The 21,847-nt window shown below is 40.0% G+C and overlaps 1 protein-coding gene across 2 annotated transcripts in view; it reads right to left on the minus strand.

Moving 5' to 3' along the window:
- arhgef7a (Rho guanine nucleotide exchange factor (GEF) 7a) overlaps nucleotides 1-17,454 on the minus strand; it is a 29,690-nt gene extending 12,236 nt beyond the window's left edge. The window contains exons 1-11 of one of the 2 annotated variants that reach the window (XM_034128854.1): nucleotides 17,031-17,454; nucleotides 12,814-12,897; nucleotides 6,607-6,691; nucleotides 6,332-6,465; nucleotides 5,116-5,317; nucleotides 4,146-4,246; nucleotides 2,959-3,053; nucleotides 2,745-2,840; nucleotides 2,163-2,285; nucleotides 148-286; nucleotides 12-71 (exon numbers count right to left, since the gene is read on the minus strand). In XM_034128854.1, coding sequence (XP_033984745.1) covers nucleotides 12-71; nucleotides 148-286; nucleotides 2,163-2,285; nucleotides 2,745-2,840; nucleotides 2,959-3,053; nucleotides 4,146-4,246; nucleotides 5,116-5,317; nucleotides 6,332-6,465; nucleotides 6,607-6,691; nucleotides 12,814-12,897; nucleotides 17,031-17,195 — 1,284 coding nt within the window. In that variant the 5' untranslated portion in view covers nucleotides 17,196-17,454. The remainder of the gene's footprint in view (nucleotides 1-11; nucleotides 72-147; nucleotides 287-2,162; nucleotides 2,286-2,744; nucleotides 2,841-2,958; nucleotides 3,054-4,145; nucleotides 4,247-5,115; nucleotides 5,318-6,331; nucleotides 6,466-6,606; nucleotides 6,692-12,813; nucleotides 12,898-17,030) is intronic. The other variant, XM_034128852.1, reaches the window with a different exon arrangement.
- Nucleotides 17,455-21,847: the final 4,393 nt, after the last annotated feature.

Below are 21,847 nucleotides of genomic sequence, written 5' to 3' on the forward strand. Positions count from 1 at the left end.
GATCATCTTACAGACAGATTCTTGAAAGAGGCCATGCACTTCTGAATGTCTGGCCGGTCAGGATGACTCTCCTGGAAAGACAAAGAACATGGTTGTAAAATAAACACACATATCAACAGAAGCACACACAGATGCTTAGATACACACCTCCATGTGCCTCTCCAGCTCTTTGAGTAGGTTTGGGTATTTGGCGAGTCTCATGAAGGGTTTACTGAGGCCGGTGGTCAGGGTGAGGATCCCGGGTGTGGAGGCACCTCGCCCCTCCATAAACTCCCCCAACACGTCACTGCGAGGAGACAAGATAAATGGTTTGTTTTACTTATCATACATCCTTGATGACCTACAATGACCTTTACAGTTTAACAGCCTTAAAGTATCCATTAGTTCAAGAGAAAGTCTTTTTTTTAACTGAGGGTTTAAATACGACATGATTTGTTGCTCTTTTTAACGCAGCTGCTTCCTAACTAAAGGAGCATCACGCAAATACCAGAGATCTCTTTTTGTTTGGTTGTGTTTGGGTTAACCAACCATATTTTAGATCAGGTCTAATTATCTGCCTGTTTCTTACGGTCTCAGGATCCTTTTCAAGTTGGGATGCTTTATGTGATGAATCTATTTAAGCTTGTCAAGTCTGGGTCTTTTTATTTTTTATTTATTATTTATATTTTAGCTAAACGTTTCTCTTTCGCATGTTCTTTACCACGCTGTGATCACTGTAACTTGCTCTAACCTGCAGAAAGATGTTTCTTTCATTCTTTCTGCTTAAGCTGGATTCAATCAGACTATACAACCAGCACAGCCCCTAGTAGAACCCCCCCTCCCCCACACACACCACAACACAGACTATACAACCAGCACAGCCCCTAGTAGACCCCCCCCTCCCCTACACACACCACAACACAGACTATACAACCAGCACAGCCCCTAGTAGACCCCCCCTCCCCTCCACACCACCACAACACCAGACTATACAACCAGCACAGCCCCTAGTAGACCCCCCCTCCCCCACACACACCACAACACAGACTATACAACCAGCACAGCCCCTAGTAGACCCCCCCTCCCCCCACACACCACAACACAGACTATACAACCAGCACAGCCCCTAGTAGACCCCCCCTCCCCTACACACACCACAACACAGACTATACAACCAGCACAGCCCCTAGTAGACCCCCCCTCCCCCACACACACCACAACACAGACTATACAACCAGCACAGCCCCTAGTAGACCCCCCCTCCCCCACACACACCACAACACAGACTATACAACCAGCACAGCCCCTAGTAGACCCCCCCCTCCCCCACACACACCACAACACAGACTATACAACCAGCACAGCCCCCTAGTAGACCCCCCCTCCCCCACACACACCACAACACAGACTATACAACCAGCACAGCCCCTAGTAGACCCCCCCTCCCCCACACACACACCACAACACAGACTATATCACCCCTTGCTGCTAAATACCAATCAACTATGTGCAATATGTGCTATATGTGCAATATATATATATGCCGTTAATAACTGTGTAATTTATACCTGGCTGCTAAATCCTCAGAACCGTTACAAGGTGTGTTTGTTGCATTTTGTAAATTGTGTAACTTGCTGCTGTTAAATACCATCAAACTATGTGCAATATGTGCTATATGTGCAATATATACATTATATACATATGCCATTAATAACTGTGTAATATATACCTGGCTGCTAAATCCTAAGAACTGTTACAGGATTTGTATTTTGAAAAGTATTTTTTCTTTAGTTTTATTTTTTTATTATATTTTTATTATATCATAACTTAGTACTTTTTTTTTTAACATATGTAACATTAAGCCGTCTGTGGCTCTTTCCTGCTGCAACAATGCAAATGTCCCCTCTGTGGGACTAATAAAGGTATTCTGATTCTGATCATGTTGGTAATATTATGATGATGAAATAATGCTGACTGCAGAGTAAGCATTTTGTGTTCGTAGTGACAAGCCACAATAGAACAAACAATCCTACGACTGTGAATTAATAATAAACTCCACAAAACCCAACATACAAGTCTTTTTCTTAAATGTCCTAATACTGGCTGTTGTTATTCTCAGCTGCATAAAAACAGGTTGAAACACTGTAAAATGAAACTAAATGTAGTTGATGTTTTAAACGTACCTGTGCTGGGTGAGCAGATTAACCGCACACGGGTGGTTGGAGCAGTAACCGACATAAAGAGCCTTCATCTGCGGCATGAGGTTCAGGAAGAAACCCCCCACCCTCTGCTGGCTCTCTGGAAGCCTGAAGAAAAGAAAATATCACTAGTTTATTAACAACTTCTTTAAAAACTCACACACACACACACAAGAAAAATAGAACAGAAGTATATGGATTTTTCAAGTTTCATGCAATTGTATCTAATGCCAAATTATAACAGAAACGGTCTCATGACACTTTTCATGTAGAGCAGTTCTAGACTATACACTATATATTAGAATAATGTATAATGTACAGAAACCTAAACATGACATTCCCCCATTTAGAAGCAGTGTGGCGGCGGGAAGGAATAATAATACTCACCATTTTTTAGTGAGCTGTAGGCAAATACTGTGGCAAAAAATATGACAAATTCTAGTCTATGGTTTAATCCAACATCGGCGCAGTACCGCTGGCCCGACACTAGATGTCCCTCTGCTTATTATGAAATAGTGCAGATGCTGCTGCAGTGGGGCAGTGTGTGCAGGGGGGGGAGGGACTAACTTGGTGCGCTCCTCTAGCGATTGGACGAGCATCTGCTGGAAGGTGCTGATCTCCTCCAGGTTCCCCAGAATCAGAGCCACGTCGGAGCTGCTCAGTCTGCAGGAACAACGAAGGATGGGAGGGGAAGCAAAAATGGTGACTTCATATTCAGTGACAGACGGAAGAAAGTCAAGTAATGATCCAAGACTTGTTGATGTGTTTAAATTATTCGTACTTGTCGCTGCTCTGAAGAGGTCGTAGGTAGTTGGTGAGGAGGCTCTGAAGATCCTTGGAATAGTCTGTCTCTGTTTCTAAAATGTTCTGCAACACCTACAATAGAAACAGAAAAGAAAACAGCTTCAATTTAAAAAGTATTCTTGACTTGGAAGACAATTGGAGAAACAGCTATATTATTTTTTTTAAACTGTCAGTTTCAGGGCTACTGAGTTAGTGCCACACATTTTGAGTTACACTTTTTTCAGGGTCAAACATTATAAACACACCATTTTTTATAATGTATCAAAGATGTTTGTATTACTCTATTTAAACACCTAAAGAGTTTGCAAGATATGTATATGATGTGCTTTAGCGTTGATATATTATGAAGTGAAAAACACAGGGTCATTCACAATATTCTTTTTAGAAGGTAACTGATCAGTTTTCACTACATTATTTTATTAATTCCAGTGTTGACTGTGAAACGCGAGGGCTACCATGGAGGTTACGTTCATATGAAGGGTGAAAAAGGATCTGTTCATCACCATTCGTAATAGTCAATTGTTAGCTTCCTTGTGACCCAAAACAGTGCGTTTAATAGCACTTTCATTTCAGGGGCTTTCATCACAGAAATACATCTAAAAAAAACCCAGTTATCATCTCACAGGTTTTTAAGAAGATTGCTACAAGAGCTGAAATCTACGAAATGCAAACTGCACTGTGTTCTCGAGTGAGTGTGTGTGTGTGTGTGTGTGTGTGTGTGTGTGTGTGTGTGTGTGTGTGTGTGTGTGTGTGTGTGTGTGTGTGTGTGTGTGTGTGTGTGTGTGTGTGTGTGTGTGTGTGTGTGTGTGTGTGTGTGTGTGTGTGTGTGTGTGTGTGTGTGTGTATTCACTTTGCTTATGCAACCGTGATGACAGTTCTGCAAACCACACCTGCCCTCAGCTGCAGAACCACTTTCACTGGTGGTCACAGAGCGTTTTAAACATTAAGAGGTTTTAAAGTATGTCAGTGAGTTTTTTGAAGAGAGCTGTAGTTGAAGAGGCCAGCTAGATTTGATCCTGGTACTACTAAAAAACAAAGCATCATTTTAAGCTTTAAATCCTTACATTTTAACATGATGTCAGTGGAGAAAGGAGAGATAGGGATGTAATAAAGCAAAACAATGGGAAAAGACATATTCAAATAAGTGTTGAGTTGCGTCCTTACCAGGTTATAGTACGTCTTGCTGATGGCGGAGGTGTCGAAGCCTTTAGGAGGACTCTTCATGGTGCCAGACTTTGGGGACACTTTGTCTTGTTTGTCTGGAGCTAGAGAGAAAACACATGAATTTAGATACTTCTAACTTAAATTATTTCGAATGAGACATCAAAATAAACAATGGACACAAATCTTGAACAATCTATAAATAAATTGTTGAATAATGTACAAGTGGACCAATGGGCAGTATTTTGGTTGTATCTACCTATCTTGAACTAAATGTTCTTCAAAGATAGCACCAACATTGTTAAAAACTAACATTGAAGATATCAACATGCAATATTGTTGCCGAAATAAAATAAGCCTAAAATGTACTTACTCAGAAAGAGGGTACATTGTCAAAAGACGAGACTAAAATGTTTAGACTTTTGGTCAACTAAAACTTGATAGAAATGAAACATGATAAAAACGTCATACTTAAAACTGTAATATTATTTTCAGTCATATTCCTATTGTTGTCTCTTTAGATAAGTGTTGAAGCAAATGAACTAATGTCAGAGGAGCAGCATGCTTGGCACATGCCACATCGACTTGTTTTTCAAGTAAAAAAAACAACAGACCCCAGCGGGCCTGGAGAAGCAACAGATGTGTGGCTGTGTTATTGTCAGGAGGCCAGATGGAAACTGTGCTCGACTGTTTGTCAGTTTTTGTCAAGAGGAAATTGTAACCGCGTCTGTTTCTAAAATGATTTAATCTTCAAAGCTACTCTGTGCTCGTTCTCAGACACATGCAGAGGACGACAATCTAGTTTAAATCATATATTGAAGTGAATATTATTGAAGTGCATTTTGAAACAAAAATATTCTGAATCACCACACTGCTGTTTTAAAGAGGCCCTATTATGCTTGTGGGGTTTTCCCTTGTAAATGGTCTGCAAAGGCTAAAATCCCAAAGTTCCCTCCAAGTTCCTCAAACCTACCGGAGCCTTTGACCTCGCGGACATAGTTGCTAGGAAACCATCCCGACCGGCCGCTGACCATCCCCTCCCACCAGCCGCCGTCCTCCTGACGCATCACGCTGATGAGGTCACCCTTATTAAAGGAGAGCTCATCCTCGTTGTTCTGTGCGAAGCTGAAACGCGCTTTCACCAGCAGCTGCTGTCCGCTGTTTTCCGACATGTCCTGAAGAACGAGGGAAGAAAAAGGAAGTGAGCAGAATAAACATCAAAGTTAGTGGAAAAAGCAGTGACAACAAGAAGAGCATTCAATTCATCGATTGTCATCAACAAATAAAAAATGGTGCAACACTCATTGTTCATCAAACTCATTATATCCCTCCCTAAATGTTTCCCCATATTGCAAACAAATCCTTCTAAGTATAATTCCACTGTGAATTCAGTTTTGGCCTGCAGTTTATATATGTACAAGATCAAATCAAGCACTATTTTCAAGGGGATTTCAGTGTCTACAGCCCTTTGCATCCTACATCCCCGCACCCTCCGCTCTTCATCCGTAGGACTTCTCACCGTCCCAAGCTCTCGCCTCAGCAACATGGGTGCTCGAGCTTTCAGCTGCTCGGCTCCCAGACTCTGGAACTCCCTGCCACTACACATCCGACAGTCTGATTACATAACAACATTCAAAACCCAACTCAAAACCCACCTGTTCAAACTGGCATTTTCTTTATAAACTGTACCCTGTGTCCTTTTGTGTCCTTCTGTAGTCCATTTCCTGTTTGTCTTGTTTTACCCCGGCTGATATTTCACTAAATCCACTGTTTTAATTGTTCCCTATATTGCCCCTATGCCCTGTAAGGTGTCCTTGGGTGCTATGAAAGGCGCCCCCCAAATAAAATGTATTATTATTATTATTATTATTACATTGAAAATGAATGAAGGGTTGAATCTATGTTTTTACTGAATACGACTGCATTGCCCATAAGACTAAAGGTAATTTGAATCACAGGTAAAACAAGATTGTGAGATATTGCGCTGGGAATGTGTGAGATGTTTCTTCAGTTTATCTGGACCCAGCACAGCGATGTCAGCTATTATCAAGGATGCAGACGACAGAAACCGAATTGACAATACTAATTTAGTTATTCCTGTTTATCTGTAGTTTAACAAATAACATAGAGACTGTATGACCAATTGATGATGTTTCCTTAATTGTGGCGTAAATGAGAGTTGACCTTACCAGACTGCGAAACTGGCTCTGCAGCAGCTTGGAGGACCGGGCCAGTGAAGCCTGAGAGGACTGCGAGTCGAACGACTTGATGCGATGAGCTGAAGAGTGCCGGGCGCACACCGAGTCACTGCCCACGCCGATATCTGGAGAGAAAGGGCAGAATATATAAAAATACACCAGACTTGGTATTATAGTCATCACCCACGCACTCGTCATCACTACTCTCGCCTGTCTTTCATAAAAACACCCACACACATCATATAACAGCACTTATTTTGACTCACCTGCAGTGACTTTATTCAGGGAAACCAGACTGCTCAGCACCTTTGAGAAGTTCAGTCCCAGCAGCAGGTCGCTGGCCTCGAACGGCTGGGGATCAGAGAAAACACAGATTGTATCCCTCTAAAAATATTAAGAACATTTATCTTCAATGCCACCTAACATCTGCACAGCTTTCCACTTTAATTAAAGTATTTTGTTAACTGATAAGCTCTATTTTTAGTCCTTTTCTGACAACTTAAAGGTGGGGTAGGACATTTTGGAGAAACCAGCTCGAGTGCGCTAGAATTTGAAAATACACAGCCGGAAAAAATCTGCCACTTCCTTACAGAGCCCCTCCTCCAACACACACGAACGCGCACATGACCAATGAGGGCACGAGATAAGTTTGTGCACAGATGGAAGGCTGACAGGCAGGTAGGCCATCCAGTTACTTTAGCCGGGCCGGCTAAAATGATTGGTCGTGCTTTTTACAGTACTACGGCTTACTCCACCTTTAATTCCTCTTACTGTGTTAATGTAAGCACTGTATAAATCAAAGCATATTCCTTGACTGTGTAACCTACTTGGCAATCTGATTCTGATTCGAAGAACAGGAGCCAGCAAGAGCATTTCCTTTTTTAAAGCTAATCGCTAACTGTAGCACAGTAGGTCTGTGTCATCACCCGGCCACACTGCCAGCACTGAGCCGTGAATCGATAACTCTTGTTATCCTTGACAGTGGGCAAAACACACAAGCTCAGCAAACAGATGAATCTGCAGCAGCTACAGTCAGACACTATTTACAGCATCCTAACATACTGGTTGGGTTATGTGCTTTACAAAGACACTGAGAGAAGCTGAGTTCCCTTCGTACCAGATACTAAAAAAACACCAAAACCAACAATGAATTTATACGACTGGCAATTCATAAACTGTATTTATGTTCACGTCATATTTCCCAAGAATAAGGCCCAAGGGCGGACGGGAATTTGTTCAGAGTTTTCCCTTTCCTGTAGTGGGTTATATATTTGTGCATGCCATGTAAATGTTCTGCAAAGGTTAAAATCCAAAAGTTCCCTCCAGGGGGAGTTTTCTCTCCCACACTCCCCCCCTGTCGAAAAAACATCCATTGGACTCCTTTCTTTACTTCTGTAATATGATGACATCACTATGTAACACTTGCACTTCTTTTTGCTAGTTCTCCAACACATTGTATGTGAAAGGCTGAGGGGCGGGACATCTCTAAACCAATCACAACAGTCTGCCAGTGAACCAATCAGAGCAGACTGCAGTGTTTCCCATACATTGATGTATTTGTGGCGGGCCGCCACAATTAAATATCGTCCACCACAAATGGATCTCATAAAAAAAAATATATATTTTATTTTTTTGGGCTGATGATCGGAAGGTTGCGAGTTCAAATCCCGCCTGGAACACCACTACTAGTGTGCCCTTGAGTAAGGCACTTAGTCCTCAGTTACGGTTTTTATTCTATTTGTGCGGTGCCCCCACAAATAGAATCAAATTCTGTGGGAAACACTGGACTGGGCTCTGGTTTCAGACAGAGGGTGAAAAGAGGTGCTGCAGTACAGGCGGTATGAGAAACATAAAGAGCTTTTTGAACATTAAAGCATGTAAACATGTCACAGTAGAGGTACAAAATACAAATATGGACCTGAAAATAAGCATATAAGGGCCCTTTAAATAAACTGATATACTAATAGAAGGGTCAGTGGGTCAGGATCCCAACAGCCAACATCTCATTGTGTCCTTGGGCAAGATACGTGTCTTCAGCATTGAAGTGAATGTAATCCTGATGTTGCAGTTCATTCATATGGGATGTTTAGTATAGATTAAAATCACTTTTTCACATTGAATGACAGAATTTTGCTGACGTACATTCGGACATCCCTGCTTGCTTGGTTTCAGGCACAAGGTTAAACACTGTGTACCAAATCGTATACTTTTTACTTTTAGTACACACTGCAGCTGCCCTTACAAAGTAATTAGGAAATACTACTTTATCATAAGCTGTCATTAGGCTGTCCTCTTTCTGTGCTTTCTCTGCAGATTAGGCGATGTGACATATCTTCTGCTGCAAAGAGGATTGTGGGTCAGAATAGCCAAAAATACTTGAACACGGCAAAATGCGCCTGGATGCAGTGTGAGATCCTGCTATTTTTTGCATATTGCATTTGACATACCACCTATTGAGACATGCAATCTTTTCTGTTGTACTAAATAGTATAGCGCTAGGTATTGGAATGCACCGTAAGAGTAAACCACAACTTTGACGTCAACACTGCAAGTCAGAAACGTGTCATTACGAGTGTCAAAGACAGAGTTCATGAAGTCAGGGAGTGTTGAAAGAAAATGACAAATGCTTTGCTAATGGCTTTTTTTGTGAGATTTGTTGACAGCAATAGAAATGTAGAAAAAAAGCCAGCCTTCTCGTTTAACTGCATTAAAAATGTGCCCACAGTCTGAGTCAGTGTGACCCTCGCTTACTATGAATGGCAGGGATTGTATCTCTGTTGATAACTGTTGTCCTCGCTCTTCCTGTGTAATGGCTTCATGTGATTAGTTAGTCTCGCTTCACTTGTACTGAGGTTGAATGACTGTGATATGAGTCTCTCTCATCTTCCGCTCAGAGTGCAGATATGTCTTCAGGGTCTATGTGAATGATGCATTTGCGCATTGTACAAAAAAAAGGGAGTATTTGTGTGTGTTTTTGTGTGTGTGTGTGTGTATAAGACAAGCTTCTGGAAGAGTCCCTGTCCTTGAGGAGCATTCATGTGAAAGCACGCTCTTCCTAATAATTTTACTAGGACTGACACTAGAATGAGCATTCAGTATTTGTACTTTCTTCCGAACAATATCTGCAAAAAAGTGGTTCACTTTCATTTTAAAAGTCATTTTAGGAGAGCCTCTGTTTGATTTTCTTAGTCGACTCGTCACAGTGAAATATAACGAAGGTAATCAAACATTCATGAAAAGTAATAATGAACATGACAAGTAGCAGCATGTCCACTACGCTTCATCACCAGTCAGGTAATGATTGCTCAGAGCAGGCTGAGACGTAAGTGTAACACCCCTCTGTGAGTCAGCAAGCTGCAACAACGCTCTGAACTGCTCCCTCACTGACAGGGTGAGGAAATGAGTGTTTACCTGCACAGGTATTACACATACTGCTCCCTGTACTGCTGTCAATGGGACAGGGCCACATGTAGGGCTGCAGCATTTGGAAAAAATAACTAATTGCAATTTTATGATTGATATTGCAATTGTAATATGATTCAACATATTGTAGGAATTTATCATTTTTGCAACGTAATGCTCATAATAAAAAAATACATTGTATGGACTAATTGTCACAATTTTAGGAGAAAGCTACAGGAAAATTATCCTTGATACACAAACAAGGCAGCCAAGCAACCCTAAGTTAAGGCCGAACAGAGGGATATTCTTTGGTGGTTAAGTAAGTCAGCTGACCCCAATCCAACTGATCATGTGTTTCAGTTCCTGAAGACAAAAACTCCACAGACAAGCAAGAAATTAAGATTCAAGCACAACTGCCTGGATATTTGGGAATTTATTAAATGTAAATGTAGTCGACCTTATAATAAGTGTAGCTCTGATGACAACACCTCCCATACAGACCTTCTGCTGATGTCAAATGAATTGCAAACAAAAATGAATATGCCTTTTATACAAGTTAAATGTTTTTGTGGTGAAGTTGGGGAATAATAAATAAAAAAAACTCTACTTTATAAATGTGACTGAGACAAATGCAAATCAGTTAATCAGGGACAACTTTGATTTATCGTAGCAATCATTTGTTATATTATCTGATTTTACCGCTCAGGTGTTGGGATTTGCTGTTTTTCTATGATATAAATAAGACAAACAAAAATGAGGGTCGAAAGTATTGGTAGGAAAAAGTATAAGCAACACAATGGAAGCAATTTCATGGCCTCAAAAGGTTTTGAGCACCTTGTTTTACCTTAAACTCAATAAATGTGGCAGTGCTCAATTCCTTTAACAGCATTATACATTTACTGCAGAGCCAAACCTTTCAACAGCTTTTTCTTCATTAATTTTTGATGTCAATGGATTCAAAGTCGCCCATTAGTCGAGAGAGATGGATCTGTGATTATTCTCAGGGCGGACTCACGGTAAGGTTACTACTCCTGAGGGAGCAGTGCAGTGGGTCATGGGAACTAATGATCACTTCCTGTGGTCAAAGCCATTAGAGGTGAAGGGTCGGGAGCAGCAGCTGCCCAAGTGTCAGACATGGTCTTGAATGTCAAAACTGCACGAGGTATCGTAAATTAGATCTAAAATACATCAGTCCTGTTTAAACATCCTCACTAGACAAAGGCTAGGTGATGTGGAGAATATAATGAGATTTCTAATCAAATACGTTGATTTCAATATAGCAAAAATTGAGGGTTGACTATTGGAGCTTTCATCAAATACTTTTACAATGAGTTTGTTGATAAATCAGACATTTTCATTTAATGGCTAAAGGCAAATAATACAACAGGTACAACAGTTGCTTGAGTTCAGAAAACGACATCAATTTACTGGAACGCAGCCTTTCAAACCAGGAAAAGACAACGCACAATATCCAAATTTCTCATTTCCCAATATAGATATCCCATCCCTACATGCAAATGCAACCACAGAAAGGCTAGCATGTTTACTTTCAGCCAAACACCCAGCGTTATGCCATCAAAAAGAGGGAGGTCAGGACTTTGAAAGCACAGCAGCATCTATCAGTCAGTCTTTTGCATGTAAGCAGTCGCTGTACTAATCTACAGCGGCGGCTACCTGGGGTCAGAGCCAGCAGAGCTCTGGGCTCTGGAGAACATCCATCTCTGCTCCACAGATGGTGAGCGGGAGGACTGCCATGCCCCGAACTACTGTAATCCTGCCGTTTCCAGTTCACTCAGCAAAAAGTCACATGTATTTTAACACACTAACACGCAAAGACCCAACATTTATTCCCTATGCAACACGGGCATCAAACAAGGAAGAATAGCTATTTTACAAAATGTGCTTTTTTAATTATTTCTTATTGCTGCTACGTGATTATTTGGAATATTGTAATGTGTATGTTTCAATGGTGCCTTGTGTTATGTGTGCTGTAAGTACCTTTGCTGACTAATCTAATAGTGTACAAAAAGAGATAGGAAAATGATGTTGGTATTGAGTACAACATCCCCGCCAGTGAAAGCACAAGTCAACATGACATACATAAAGGAGTGTTTATGATGGGAAATGTGACTATGTGTTACCAATAAAACAGCAGATCATTGCTCAACGAGGCCAGGTTTTGGTTCTGTGAGCCAAAACTAACAGAGCACTTTAAACAATAAAGTAATAACTGATGTCCTTATCTTCCCTGACATTTCCGCTGTCTGTAAACTCGTAAAGGGCATGTTTCACATTCACACACTTAATATGACAGCGCTCTGTCTTACCCCATCTCCACCTCTTGTTCACTGGCTGCAGACTCAGTGGGCAGAGTCACTGCTGAGGAACACTGAGTTTTATTGTCAAACTAGGATAGTTCAATGACCCCTCTATGCAATGGCCAACACACAGCCTTAAACAGAAACACTGTCCTCCATTTGCTTATGGAGATATTCAAATGTACCATTACTCCAACATACTCTATGTCTATACAACCCATACAAGGAAGGGACCTAATCTGTTTACACTTTACACTTTGTAATAATAAGGCTATGATAACCATGTTAGAACAATACCCTCTTGTATAACCATGGTCAGATACTGTTCTTGAGAAAACACTGTTTATACAAGGCGGGCTAGTGTGAACCGGTGGTGACAATAAAGCCACGCCGAGGACAAAGCTCTGCATTAATTAGAAAACATTACGCAGGCGCTTCTGAATCCAAGTGGTGAATGTAGTCAGGCTTTAATATAATAGTAACGCCATTTAAAGTTATTTGAATTTGGTTTAATTTTGAAAATATATCGCCCTAGACTAAGCGGATGAGCATATCTCTCTCCGCCGGGCGATGGGTGATTGTTCTCGGCTTGCAGATCCCTCCTCCTCCCGGTGTCAGGAGCTCCGTCCACCCCATGAACCCATTGTTTATTGTTGAAACGTGCATTTTCAAAACAGCGACTCCCGGTGTTGTTACATGAGGAAATGTGTGGTAAAAATACAACATAAACCCTATTCTGAGAGCTCTACTTACCTCGACGCGGAACGATGTGCAGCCCTTCAGAAACTCCTTTATGTTGCTCAGACACTCGCCGTCGTTCTTCGGATCTTGGTAGATCTGGAAAGACGGAAACGCTGGTTAGAGGGAAACTTCCAGATCACGCTGCGGGGTTTCTTGCTCTTCACGCTGCGGTTTTATGTGAGTTTATCAGCCTTAAAACACGTATCTCCTCTCTGTCGACACGCATTCTGCATTAGTCAACATTAGTGTGTGTGTGTGTGTGTGTGTGTGTGTGTGTGTGTGTGTGTGTGTGTGTGTGTGTGTGTGTGTGTGTGTGTGTGTGTGTGTGTGTGCGCGCGCGCGCTTGAGGGAGGCTGGACGCTGATCCCGCAGCGGGGAAGTGGAGGAGGCTGTGGAGTGTGGAGCTGTGCAGAGGGAAATGACGTTGACATATAGGGATCCCCACTGATGGTGGAGTGGCCTATGGGTGCACTGGTTTCCATAACAAGCAACAAAATGACAAAGAAGTGATAAAACTGAAATTAAGCCTTATTGATATTAGTGGAATGGAGAAAATATGTATCTTATTATAAGGCAATATCATTAAAAAGCAACAAATCAACATACAGTTGAATGTACATCTCTTTGAAAAATGATAAGTACCATTATAGTAGGTTTTACAGCAGAAATAGATTGCATTAGTTTGACCTTATATGTTTAAGTCGGCCTAGGTATATTATTTGTATCACAGTTCAAATGAAAGCCTAACAACATAACATTAAAGCTCTTGATAAGATTATCAAATCATTGTGACAATTATGTGAATTTGATCTGGCTTTGTGTCACACAGCTCATTAAATATGCTATTTCATGTATGTCTATGTCTTAATAAACCTGCACTTAGATGAATATACTTTAGTTTTCCATTACAATTTTACTGCAGGGCTGTTTGTTTTTGTTCCACTTTTCTCTGATAAAGCCTCTAACTGCATTTTTCTGGTTTCTTTTTTCTGATATTGGTATTTCCTCCCACTTTTCATTATTTTGAATTTAGCCACATTTCTTCACATATTTAACTCACACCATTATCCATTTTCTAGCCTAAACATTTCTCTTTTTATTTTTCTTGTTTCCTAATTTAAAGATATGTTCCTGCTGTGAAATTCATGTAACATATAGTGATCAAAAGAGTGTCTTTTGGACGTCTTTCAATGTTGCCTTGAATCCACTATCCCAGCATTATGTCCTTTAATCTCTCTATGAAGATTCAGATGGGTTCAGGGATGATCCTTTACCATAACTCCATTTCTGTCTTATGCCTTTGCTTGATTCGAACTGTGAATAAACTCATTTGACTGATTGTTTACTTGAAAGTAGGGCTGCTCAATTAATCATATTTTAATCGCAATTACGATTATGGCTTGCAACGATTACGAAAACAACGTAATCGAAATAAAACGATTATTTTTTTATTATTATTATTTTCTTTTTCAAATTTTTTTTTTTTGTATTGGTTTTTTAGTTGAATTATACTTAAAGTTCAGGGTAATCAACTGTTAAAAACATACTGTTCACATTTTTTTTCTCCAATAAATTGATGTTTTCAAAGTAAATGGATAATCGTTTTTAATAATCGAGATTATGATTGTTGCCATAATCGAGCAGCCCTACTTGAAAGGTAACTGGGAGGAATTTAAAAGGCCAAGAAGGGATGCAAGTGAGGGAAGCAAGGAGGCCTCTTATTTGGAGGATCCAGTAGGCTATCCATTATCTCTGTTCTACATAACACTGATATCTGCCCTGATAGTAACTGACATCTGACCCAGCTGTGGCCCGCATCTCAAACTTTCCCCCACATACACTGCTGCTCACTCAGCAAAAACAGAACCAGATGAGTGTCACATCTGGGCCAGAGAGTGGCACAAGATGACCTGACAAATAATGAGTAGCCAAGATATTTAAGACCAATATTAAAGAAGCTCAACATGCAAATGTTAGGGGTATAGCAGGAGGCATGGGTCAAATGTTAAAGGACCAGTTTACCCAGAAATCAAAAGTACATCTATGTCTTCTTGCCCACTTTGCTTTTAATCAATATAGATTGTTTAGTGTTGGAGCTATGTGCCGTACAAATCTCAGCCTCCCTTGAATATAATGTAACTGTCTGGCACTCAGCTTGTGGTGCTTAAAGCGCAATCAAAATCTATTTGCAAACCTTGACAGCAATGTCTCTTTCCAGAAATCATCACCCGGTTACTCAAGATAATTGAAAGACCTTGTTGTGAGGAGTTTCATGTAGGAACTGTTTTCTTTCTACCAAACTAAGAAAAGCTTTCCTAAATAAGCTAACGTTACAGTTCATCAGAGAAGGTGTCATCCCTCAACGTGGTGATTCGGTACAAACTGACTACAAGGTTTGTGGATCATCTTTGGATCATTATTTCTGGGAAAAGACATTGCTGTATTTTTTCCAAATGTATTTAGTGTCTCTTTGAGCACCTTGAGTGCAATCTAATCCCTGTACATTTGAGAAAAGGCAGAGATCTCTATGACTGATATCTGGTGGTATTATTGAGAGCACAAACGATAAATCAGCTTTAATTTTAATTTTATCCCACATATATCATATTGCTGTAAAGGCCACATCATAAGTAAGATGTTTTAGTGCCAACATGCCAAAGATATGTTGGAGTTTAAATGAGAAAGTCTCACTATACTGTATCTTGTCCACCAGAGGGCCTTGATACCATTATTTTTTTTACATGTTACTTGTTAGATGCTTTTATCCAAAGCGACTTACATACTCAATACTGTGGGCAATCCCCACAGGAGCAATTTGGGGTGAAGTGTCTTGCCCAGGGACACAACGACATGCTGACTGCAGAGGGGTTTGAACCTGTGATCCCCTGATCCCAACACCAAGGCTCTATCCACTGCGCCACACGCTTCCCTATTTCTCCACTATAAATGTCCCTTTCAATATTATTCATAATTGTTCAGATTATCAGATTTTTATCAAAAATGTGTGTTTATGTAAGGTGTTTGAGCAATATATTGAAATATACGCTATTACATTTTTGAATCTTTCAAATATCCCCATCTTCACCAAAAGTAATACAAATACAGGAGGTCTGACTCTGTTTGAGACTTTGATCCATTAAAGTGTTACAGAAAGCAGTCCTCTCTGAGAGATTTGGATTGGTATTGTGACTAAATAAATATAAATATATTGTTGTGGGACAGGAGAGAGGCATTTATATGTGTCTCAGAAAATCTTAGTTATGTTTGAACAAGACATTAAAAAAACTCCTCAAATGAGATGGCAGCAGATTAAACAGAATTTAGATCAATATGTATGCCATGAATTAGCAACATATTATACATGTAATAGTGGCTGACTATGCCTCACTGATTTTCACCCATTACACAATATTTCCTCTTGTCAGTATTTTAGAGGCTTTTATTTTGTTTTGCCTACATCAAATCCTCTGGTGTGTGAAACATAATTTGATTATGTCTCGAAAAGGAAACAACACCCCATCGTGAAAGTGAGAAGGGGAAAATGGAGGAACCAGTTTGCTATTTAACAGGCAAATCCCTCATTTGCCTGTGTGGAGGTGCAGAGCCTCTTTTCAGGAAACCTCCCTCAGGCAGCTGGCTTTACATTGACAGACACAAACACTGCGCTGTGTCTTTAAATGGGGAGAGGGTCCATCTCTGTCTGTGCGCCTTTGCAGTCAATGGCGGCCCACTCTTATTGCTGGGTCTGTGTACAGATGGCTAGTCATCCCTGGCCGGGCGGTCACTCAGTGTGCATCAAAATACATTGACATACACGCCACATCGCCCTGGATGAAAGAGGCATTTAAAACAGGGGCTTCACACGTTACTGCAGATCTGTTGAGTGCGTAAAACCTGCATTAAAAGCATATTAAACCAGGCCTTCGTTAAAGACACCAAACCACTGGAGGATCTGGTGAATTTGATCAATGTATTCCCTGTGATGGTGGAAACAGCGGCCCTTTTTCTGTTACACACACTGTGTGTGTGCAGCCATATAACATAGAGAGGCTTTTTTTCGCAGACAATAACCCGGGCTGTCGTGACCTACAAAAGAAATCGCCTCATGGACCAGTGGGCAGAAAGAGAAGCCCAGACAACAACCCGCGTCGGTTTCATGGATCCGGGTAGACACGCCGACGGGGGAGCGTTTGTGTGTGAGTGTGTGTTTGTGTGTTATTGTCCCTTACTTTCTCCGTGGAGCCCGGGCTGAGGCGCTCCAGCAGCCTGCACAACACCACCCCATCTTTCAGGGAGGTCTGCAGAAAAGCCTCAGGATCCGAGATGGTCTTCTTCGGAGACTCCAGCACCCCGAGCGTGATCAGCCATGTAACCGTCTGTTCCGCAGAATTCATGTCCAGTCACAACAACAGATCCTATGCACACAAAGCGAGCCGTGTTTCTGGGGGTATCTGAGCAGCTTACCGCCCCGGTTACGCTGTCATCTGTGCGTTACAACAGAAACATAATTAATCCGAAAGAAGGATGCATGAGATGTCGATGAGGAATCCTGTAGATGACGGCTGGCTGGTGGATATTCAGCAGGTCTGGTTTCCTCCCTGTGTTTTTCCCCCCTCTAACCTGGCAAGCTGTCAAGTGCGGTTGTGTGTGATGAGGCAGTGGACTGCATACATGCGCATCGCAGCCGCCAGCCACACTCATCCATTGGATGACATCACACAGGAGGGACAGGCCAGGCCAGGCAGTCGTTAGTGCACTTCAGCAGCATGACATGAAAAGGCTTTTCTATGTGTGGCTTTGCATATCCTGCTGCTTTTTATTATCCGTTTATTAGAACAACGCTGCAGGCTGTTGTGAGCTGCAGTGTGTTGGACAGGCCTCGATCCAATAGGGGAAGCAGCTGGGCAAATAAATAAAGGCAGGTTTATTTATTTGAAACAATAAGGTAATTCAAAGTGCTTTACATAAATCATAACACATAATGCAAAAGAAACATTATCATCATATTATAAAGAGCTAAGAACAGAAGTCACAGCACAAGCTTCAACATTGAAACTCTATTCACATTTAGTCTGGATTCAGGTAAAGATACAATTATTTTAACCAGAAAATAATTAATTGATGTTTAAACATTTTTCATATTGTCTAAATCTACCCCAGGATAAGTCTGAGAGATCATTAAAAATAAATTGTGAAATTTGTTTAAAACTGTATATGTTTTACACCCTGCACCTTGATCCTTCAATTCAGACAATCTGAGAAAGAAAAATGTGTCTTGCAGCTTCTCAATGTAATGATGTGTTGCTTTTATGTCTGATATGATAGTAAACATATATCTGAGCTTTGGACTATTGGTTGGACAAGACAAGCAATACGTCAACATGGGCTCAGAGAAAGTGATACCAGCATTATTTGACTATGTTCTGACTTTTTATTGACTTAAATAATCTACAGATTGATCAATTGTGAAAATAGGTGTTAATGAAGACCTAACAAATCATCATATTGCAGCTCATCATCATTTTTGCATAGCCTTCGTGTGTGTGAGTGCATGTTGAGGAGGTGTTATTTAACAAGAATACCTAATGGAGTCCTCTAATTGTGTTTGTCCTGAGGCAAAGTGAAGAATAAAACATTTATGATACATGTCACAATAATGCAGGACCTGGCAGTGTACTAGAGTAAAGCTTCACTTCTCACTTTGGCCACAGGGTGGGGCTCTCTGCTCACTGTATACTGAACTGATCTCATAATCAGGACCTACCAGGGTCATATTGCACCTCGATGTGGCCAAATCTCTCACTGCACACTTACATATATTACTTCTTAACCCTTAGATGCATAAGTGGGTATTTTTTGACCCGGTGAGGTGGTTTTCTTGAAGTATCTTTGTAATTACATTTTTTTATAATTTCATATTCCAGCTATTCCTCAAAAAACATGTTTTGGATATCATGCCATTCAAATTTTAAATTTACATTTGATACATTTTAAGAAATTGTAGTTTTTGTATTACTACCCCAAGCTTCCATAAGTGGGTCAAAAATGACCCGCATGCATTTCCTATGGAATCCTATGGGAACCTTTGATTCTTATCACCTGTGGCTCAGGAATACATTCACTGTGGACCACACAGACTACATCACATGTGACACCTCTCAGGAAGATTATTTTACACAGCAAGATCTGATATCAGTATGTCAGTATAATATGTCAGTATAATAATAATAATAATACATTATATTTTTATAGGACTCAAAATCGCTTTACAATATAAGGGAAGGTTAGGGTGGGGGGTATAGGACTATCAAACTTGATCAACCAGCATGGATTGATGGGGGGGGGGCTATGAGTAGACAGAGGAGAAGAGATGAGTTTTGAAAAGGGACTGGAATACTGTGAGGGTCTCAGAATAGCGGAGATCTTTGCATCAATATGTTCAAAACGTTTTTTTTCAAAATGTAAAAAAAATGTCTAAAATTATAAATAGTGAAAAATTAAATATAAAATATTTCTAGTGTGAACCAAAATATAATACTAAATATTATACAAGTGATTTTTCTTAACCAAAATGACAAAAATGGCATAAAAACACATATTATTCTAATACGGGTCCTTTTTGACCCACTTATGGGAGAGTGTAGGGTCCAGTCACTCGTGCATCTAAGGGTTAAATCCATAAAATATATATGAATGATTGCTAAGAATTCAAACATTGACAAGCCGTAACAGGAGTCTTTGGATACAGTAATAAGAAAAGGGCACACTGATAATGTATTTAAATTATTAACTTTTAGTATTGCAAATTAAATTAGAACATTTTAAAACCTGACGTTTGTCTTCAGTTGAGTTGGAGTTTGTAGACTGTAACACAAACAGTTCAGTGCAAGTGCATTCAACATTTATGTCACATTATTTTAATATGAGTGATGGTTCTTGCCTTCTTGACATTCCCCTTTTGTTGCAAAAATAATAATTGAAGTTTGATGAACAGACTGAAAACGTTTAGATAAAATTGCATAATTCACAATTTAGAAAAGCTTTCCAATTGCAATATTTGTTAATACAATACTTAGTATATAATAAAACGTTTATCAGATTGCACCATGATAATATCGTGGTGCTTCGGCTGATTCCCACCGTAACCATTTTTTTTTTTTTTTTAAACCAATCTGAGGTATTTTTTCACTATCTGGCAACACGCAAGTAGTTCTCATTAAAGGCCTTAACAATATCTATAAAACAATGGTACATTATTACTATATATCTATTAAAAAAGCCATACATTGGAGCTAATATTTAAGCCTGTAAACATATGTCTCATTTTAAAGTGGTAACGATTTCTTTTACCTTTTTCTCTACCTGCAGGAATCTGGAATCTCCATGGTAACCGGAGCAAGCTGCAGAGAGAGGAAACAGCCTGAGCTCGTTCCCAACTCCTCTTCATCTCCATCTTCTTCGTTTAACTCTGTGTGAGAGAGAGAGAGGGAGTGAGAGACAGAAAGAGGGAGAGTGTTGTCAGGAAGGCTGACTCTTGAGGCCAGTCCTGTTTCTAAACAGGAAGCGTCGAGGGATGCTGTTGTGCCTTTGAGTCGCCATGGGTCTGTAACCAAGGGTGCTACTGTGAGGCAGCGGAGAGCGGCCCCAGGCATTTATCATCCCTCCATTCCCAGTTCATCCCTACTTTCATCACAGGAAAAACACTGTTGCTTCTCTCTTGTCTTTACCTCGAAGTGCGAAAGAAAACAGAAAGATTCACAGACAGAATTTTACAGAAGTTTCTATAATGTCAGGACCACATGCTGTGCAACGCAACAAACTATGTTATTAAACACAAATGTGCAATTTAGCAAATTCTTTATTTTTATTTATTCTTTATTAGTTATTTTCTCACATTCCCCTTTACATCCATTAGTACTCCAATTTAGATGAACAGTTTCTTTAACAAGGTGTCACAACATGTAGAAGGTCTCAAATCCAAGAAATTCAACATGAGAATATGAAAAACAAAACGTATAGAAATCAAATCAATAACACTGAGAACGTAAATAACAAAGGTATAACAAAAATAAAATAAAAGATGGGTTATATATAAGGTCATCCTACATATTACAATAATACAGTCCAATATACTATGGAAAAATATCCATATGCAATTTAGCAAAGTCAATGAAACTGCTCTGCCAAAAAGTCTACTTTTGTGATACCTAGTTTTTTCGACATAAGGTGTGAATTCAATAACATGTTTAAGCATTGAGAGGTCATAGTTTGTGATGGTTTTGTAGTGGAGAGCATTACAACATATGTTTACATTTTCTGCAGCTTTTAATGCATGTAATATGAAGGATAACACTTTCTTACTTTCATGTTTAAAAAAGAAAAGCATAACATCTTCATACTCGACAGGCTGGAACTACAGTAGCAAATGTTTGTCGTTTTTGCCTAAACAACTTATTCATTGATAATATAAAGTTGCTGCAGAATAATTTTCTGTCACACAACTTGAAAAAAAAAAATAAAGCACCCATTTTATTCCCCGCTATTGGCACCTAAGCCTCTCAAAAAGGGAGGACTGTGTCAGTTTGGGCAGACGTTATAAAGTAGTGTTCACTCTCACACCATCATTGGAGCATGAAGACGGAAATATTCAAATTCTTCTGACTCATCTAAAAACAAAAACCATCTTCTACCTCAGGGTCTCTTTTCAGCTTCAGCATGTTCCTAAATTCCCATTAATAGTTGTCACATCCCTATTTCATTATCTGCTTTTAGGATTTTTGCCTAAAACTTGTGAGTGCATTAAAGGTGGGGTATGTAATTTATTTCAGAAACACTTTTTGTTATATTCCATGGAATGCTCTTAACATCCCGATAGCAATGAATACATTAAATGCTTTGACAATAAATACATAAAAAAAATGTAATCTGTGGAAGCCGTAGTACTGTAAAAAGCACGACCAATCATCTGAGCCGGCCCGGCTAAAATAACTGGATGGCCTATCTGCCTGTCAGCCTTCCATCTGTGCACAAACTTATCTCGTGCCCT

Source organism: Trematomus bernacchii, unplaced genomic scaffold (genome assembly GCF_902827165.1).
Source record: "Trematomus bernacchii unplaced genomic scaffold, fTreBer1.1, whole genome shotgun sequence".
NCBI classification, from domain to species: Eukaryota; Metazoa; Chordata; class Actinopteri; order Perciformes; family Nototheniidae; genus Trematomus; species Trematomus bernacchii.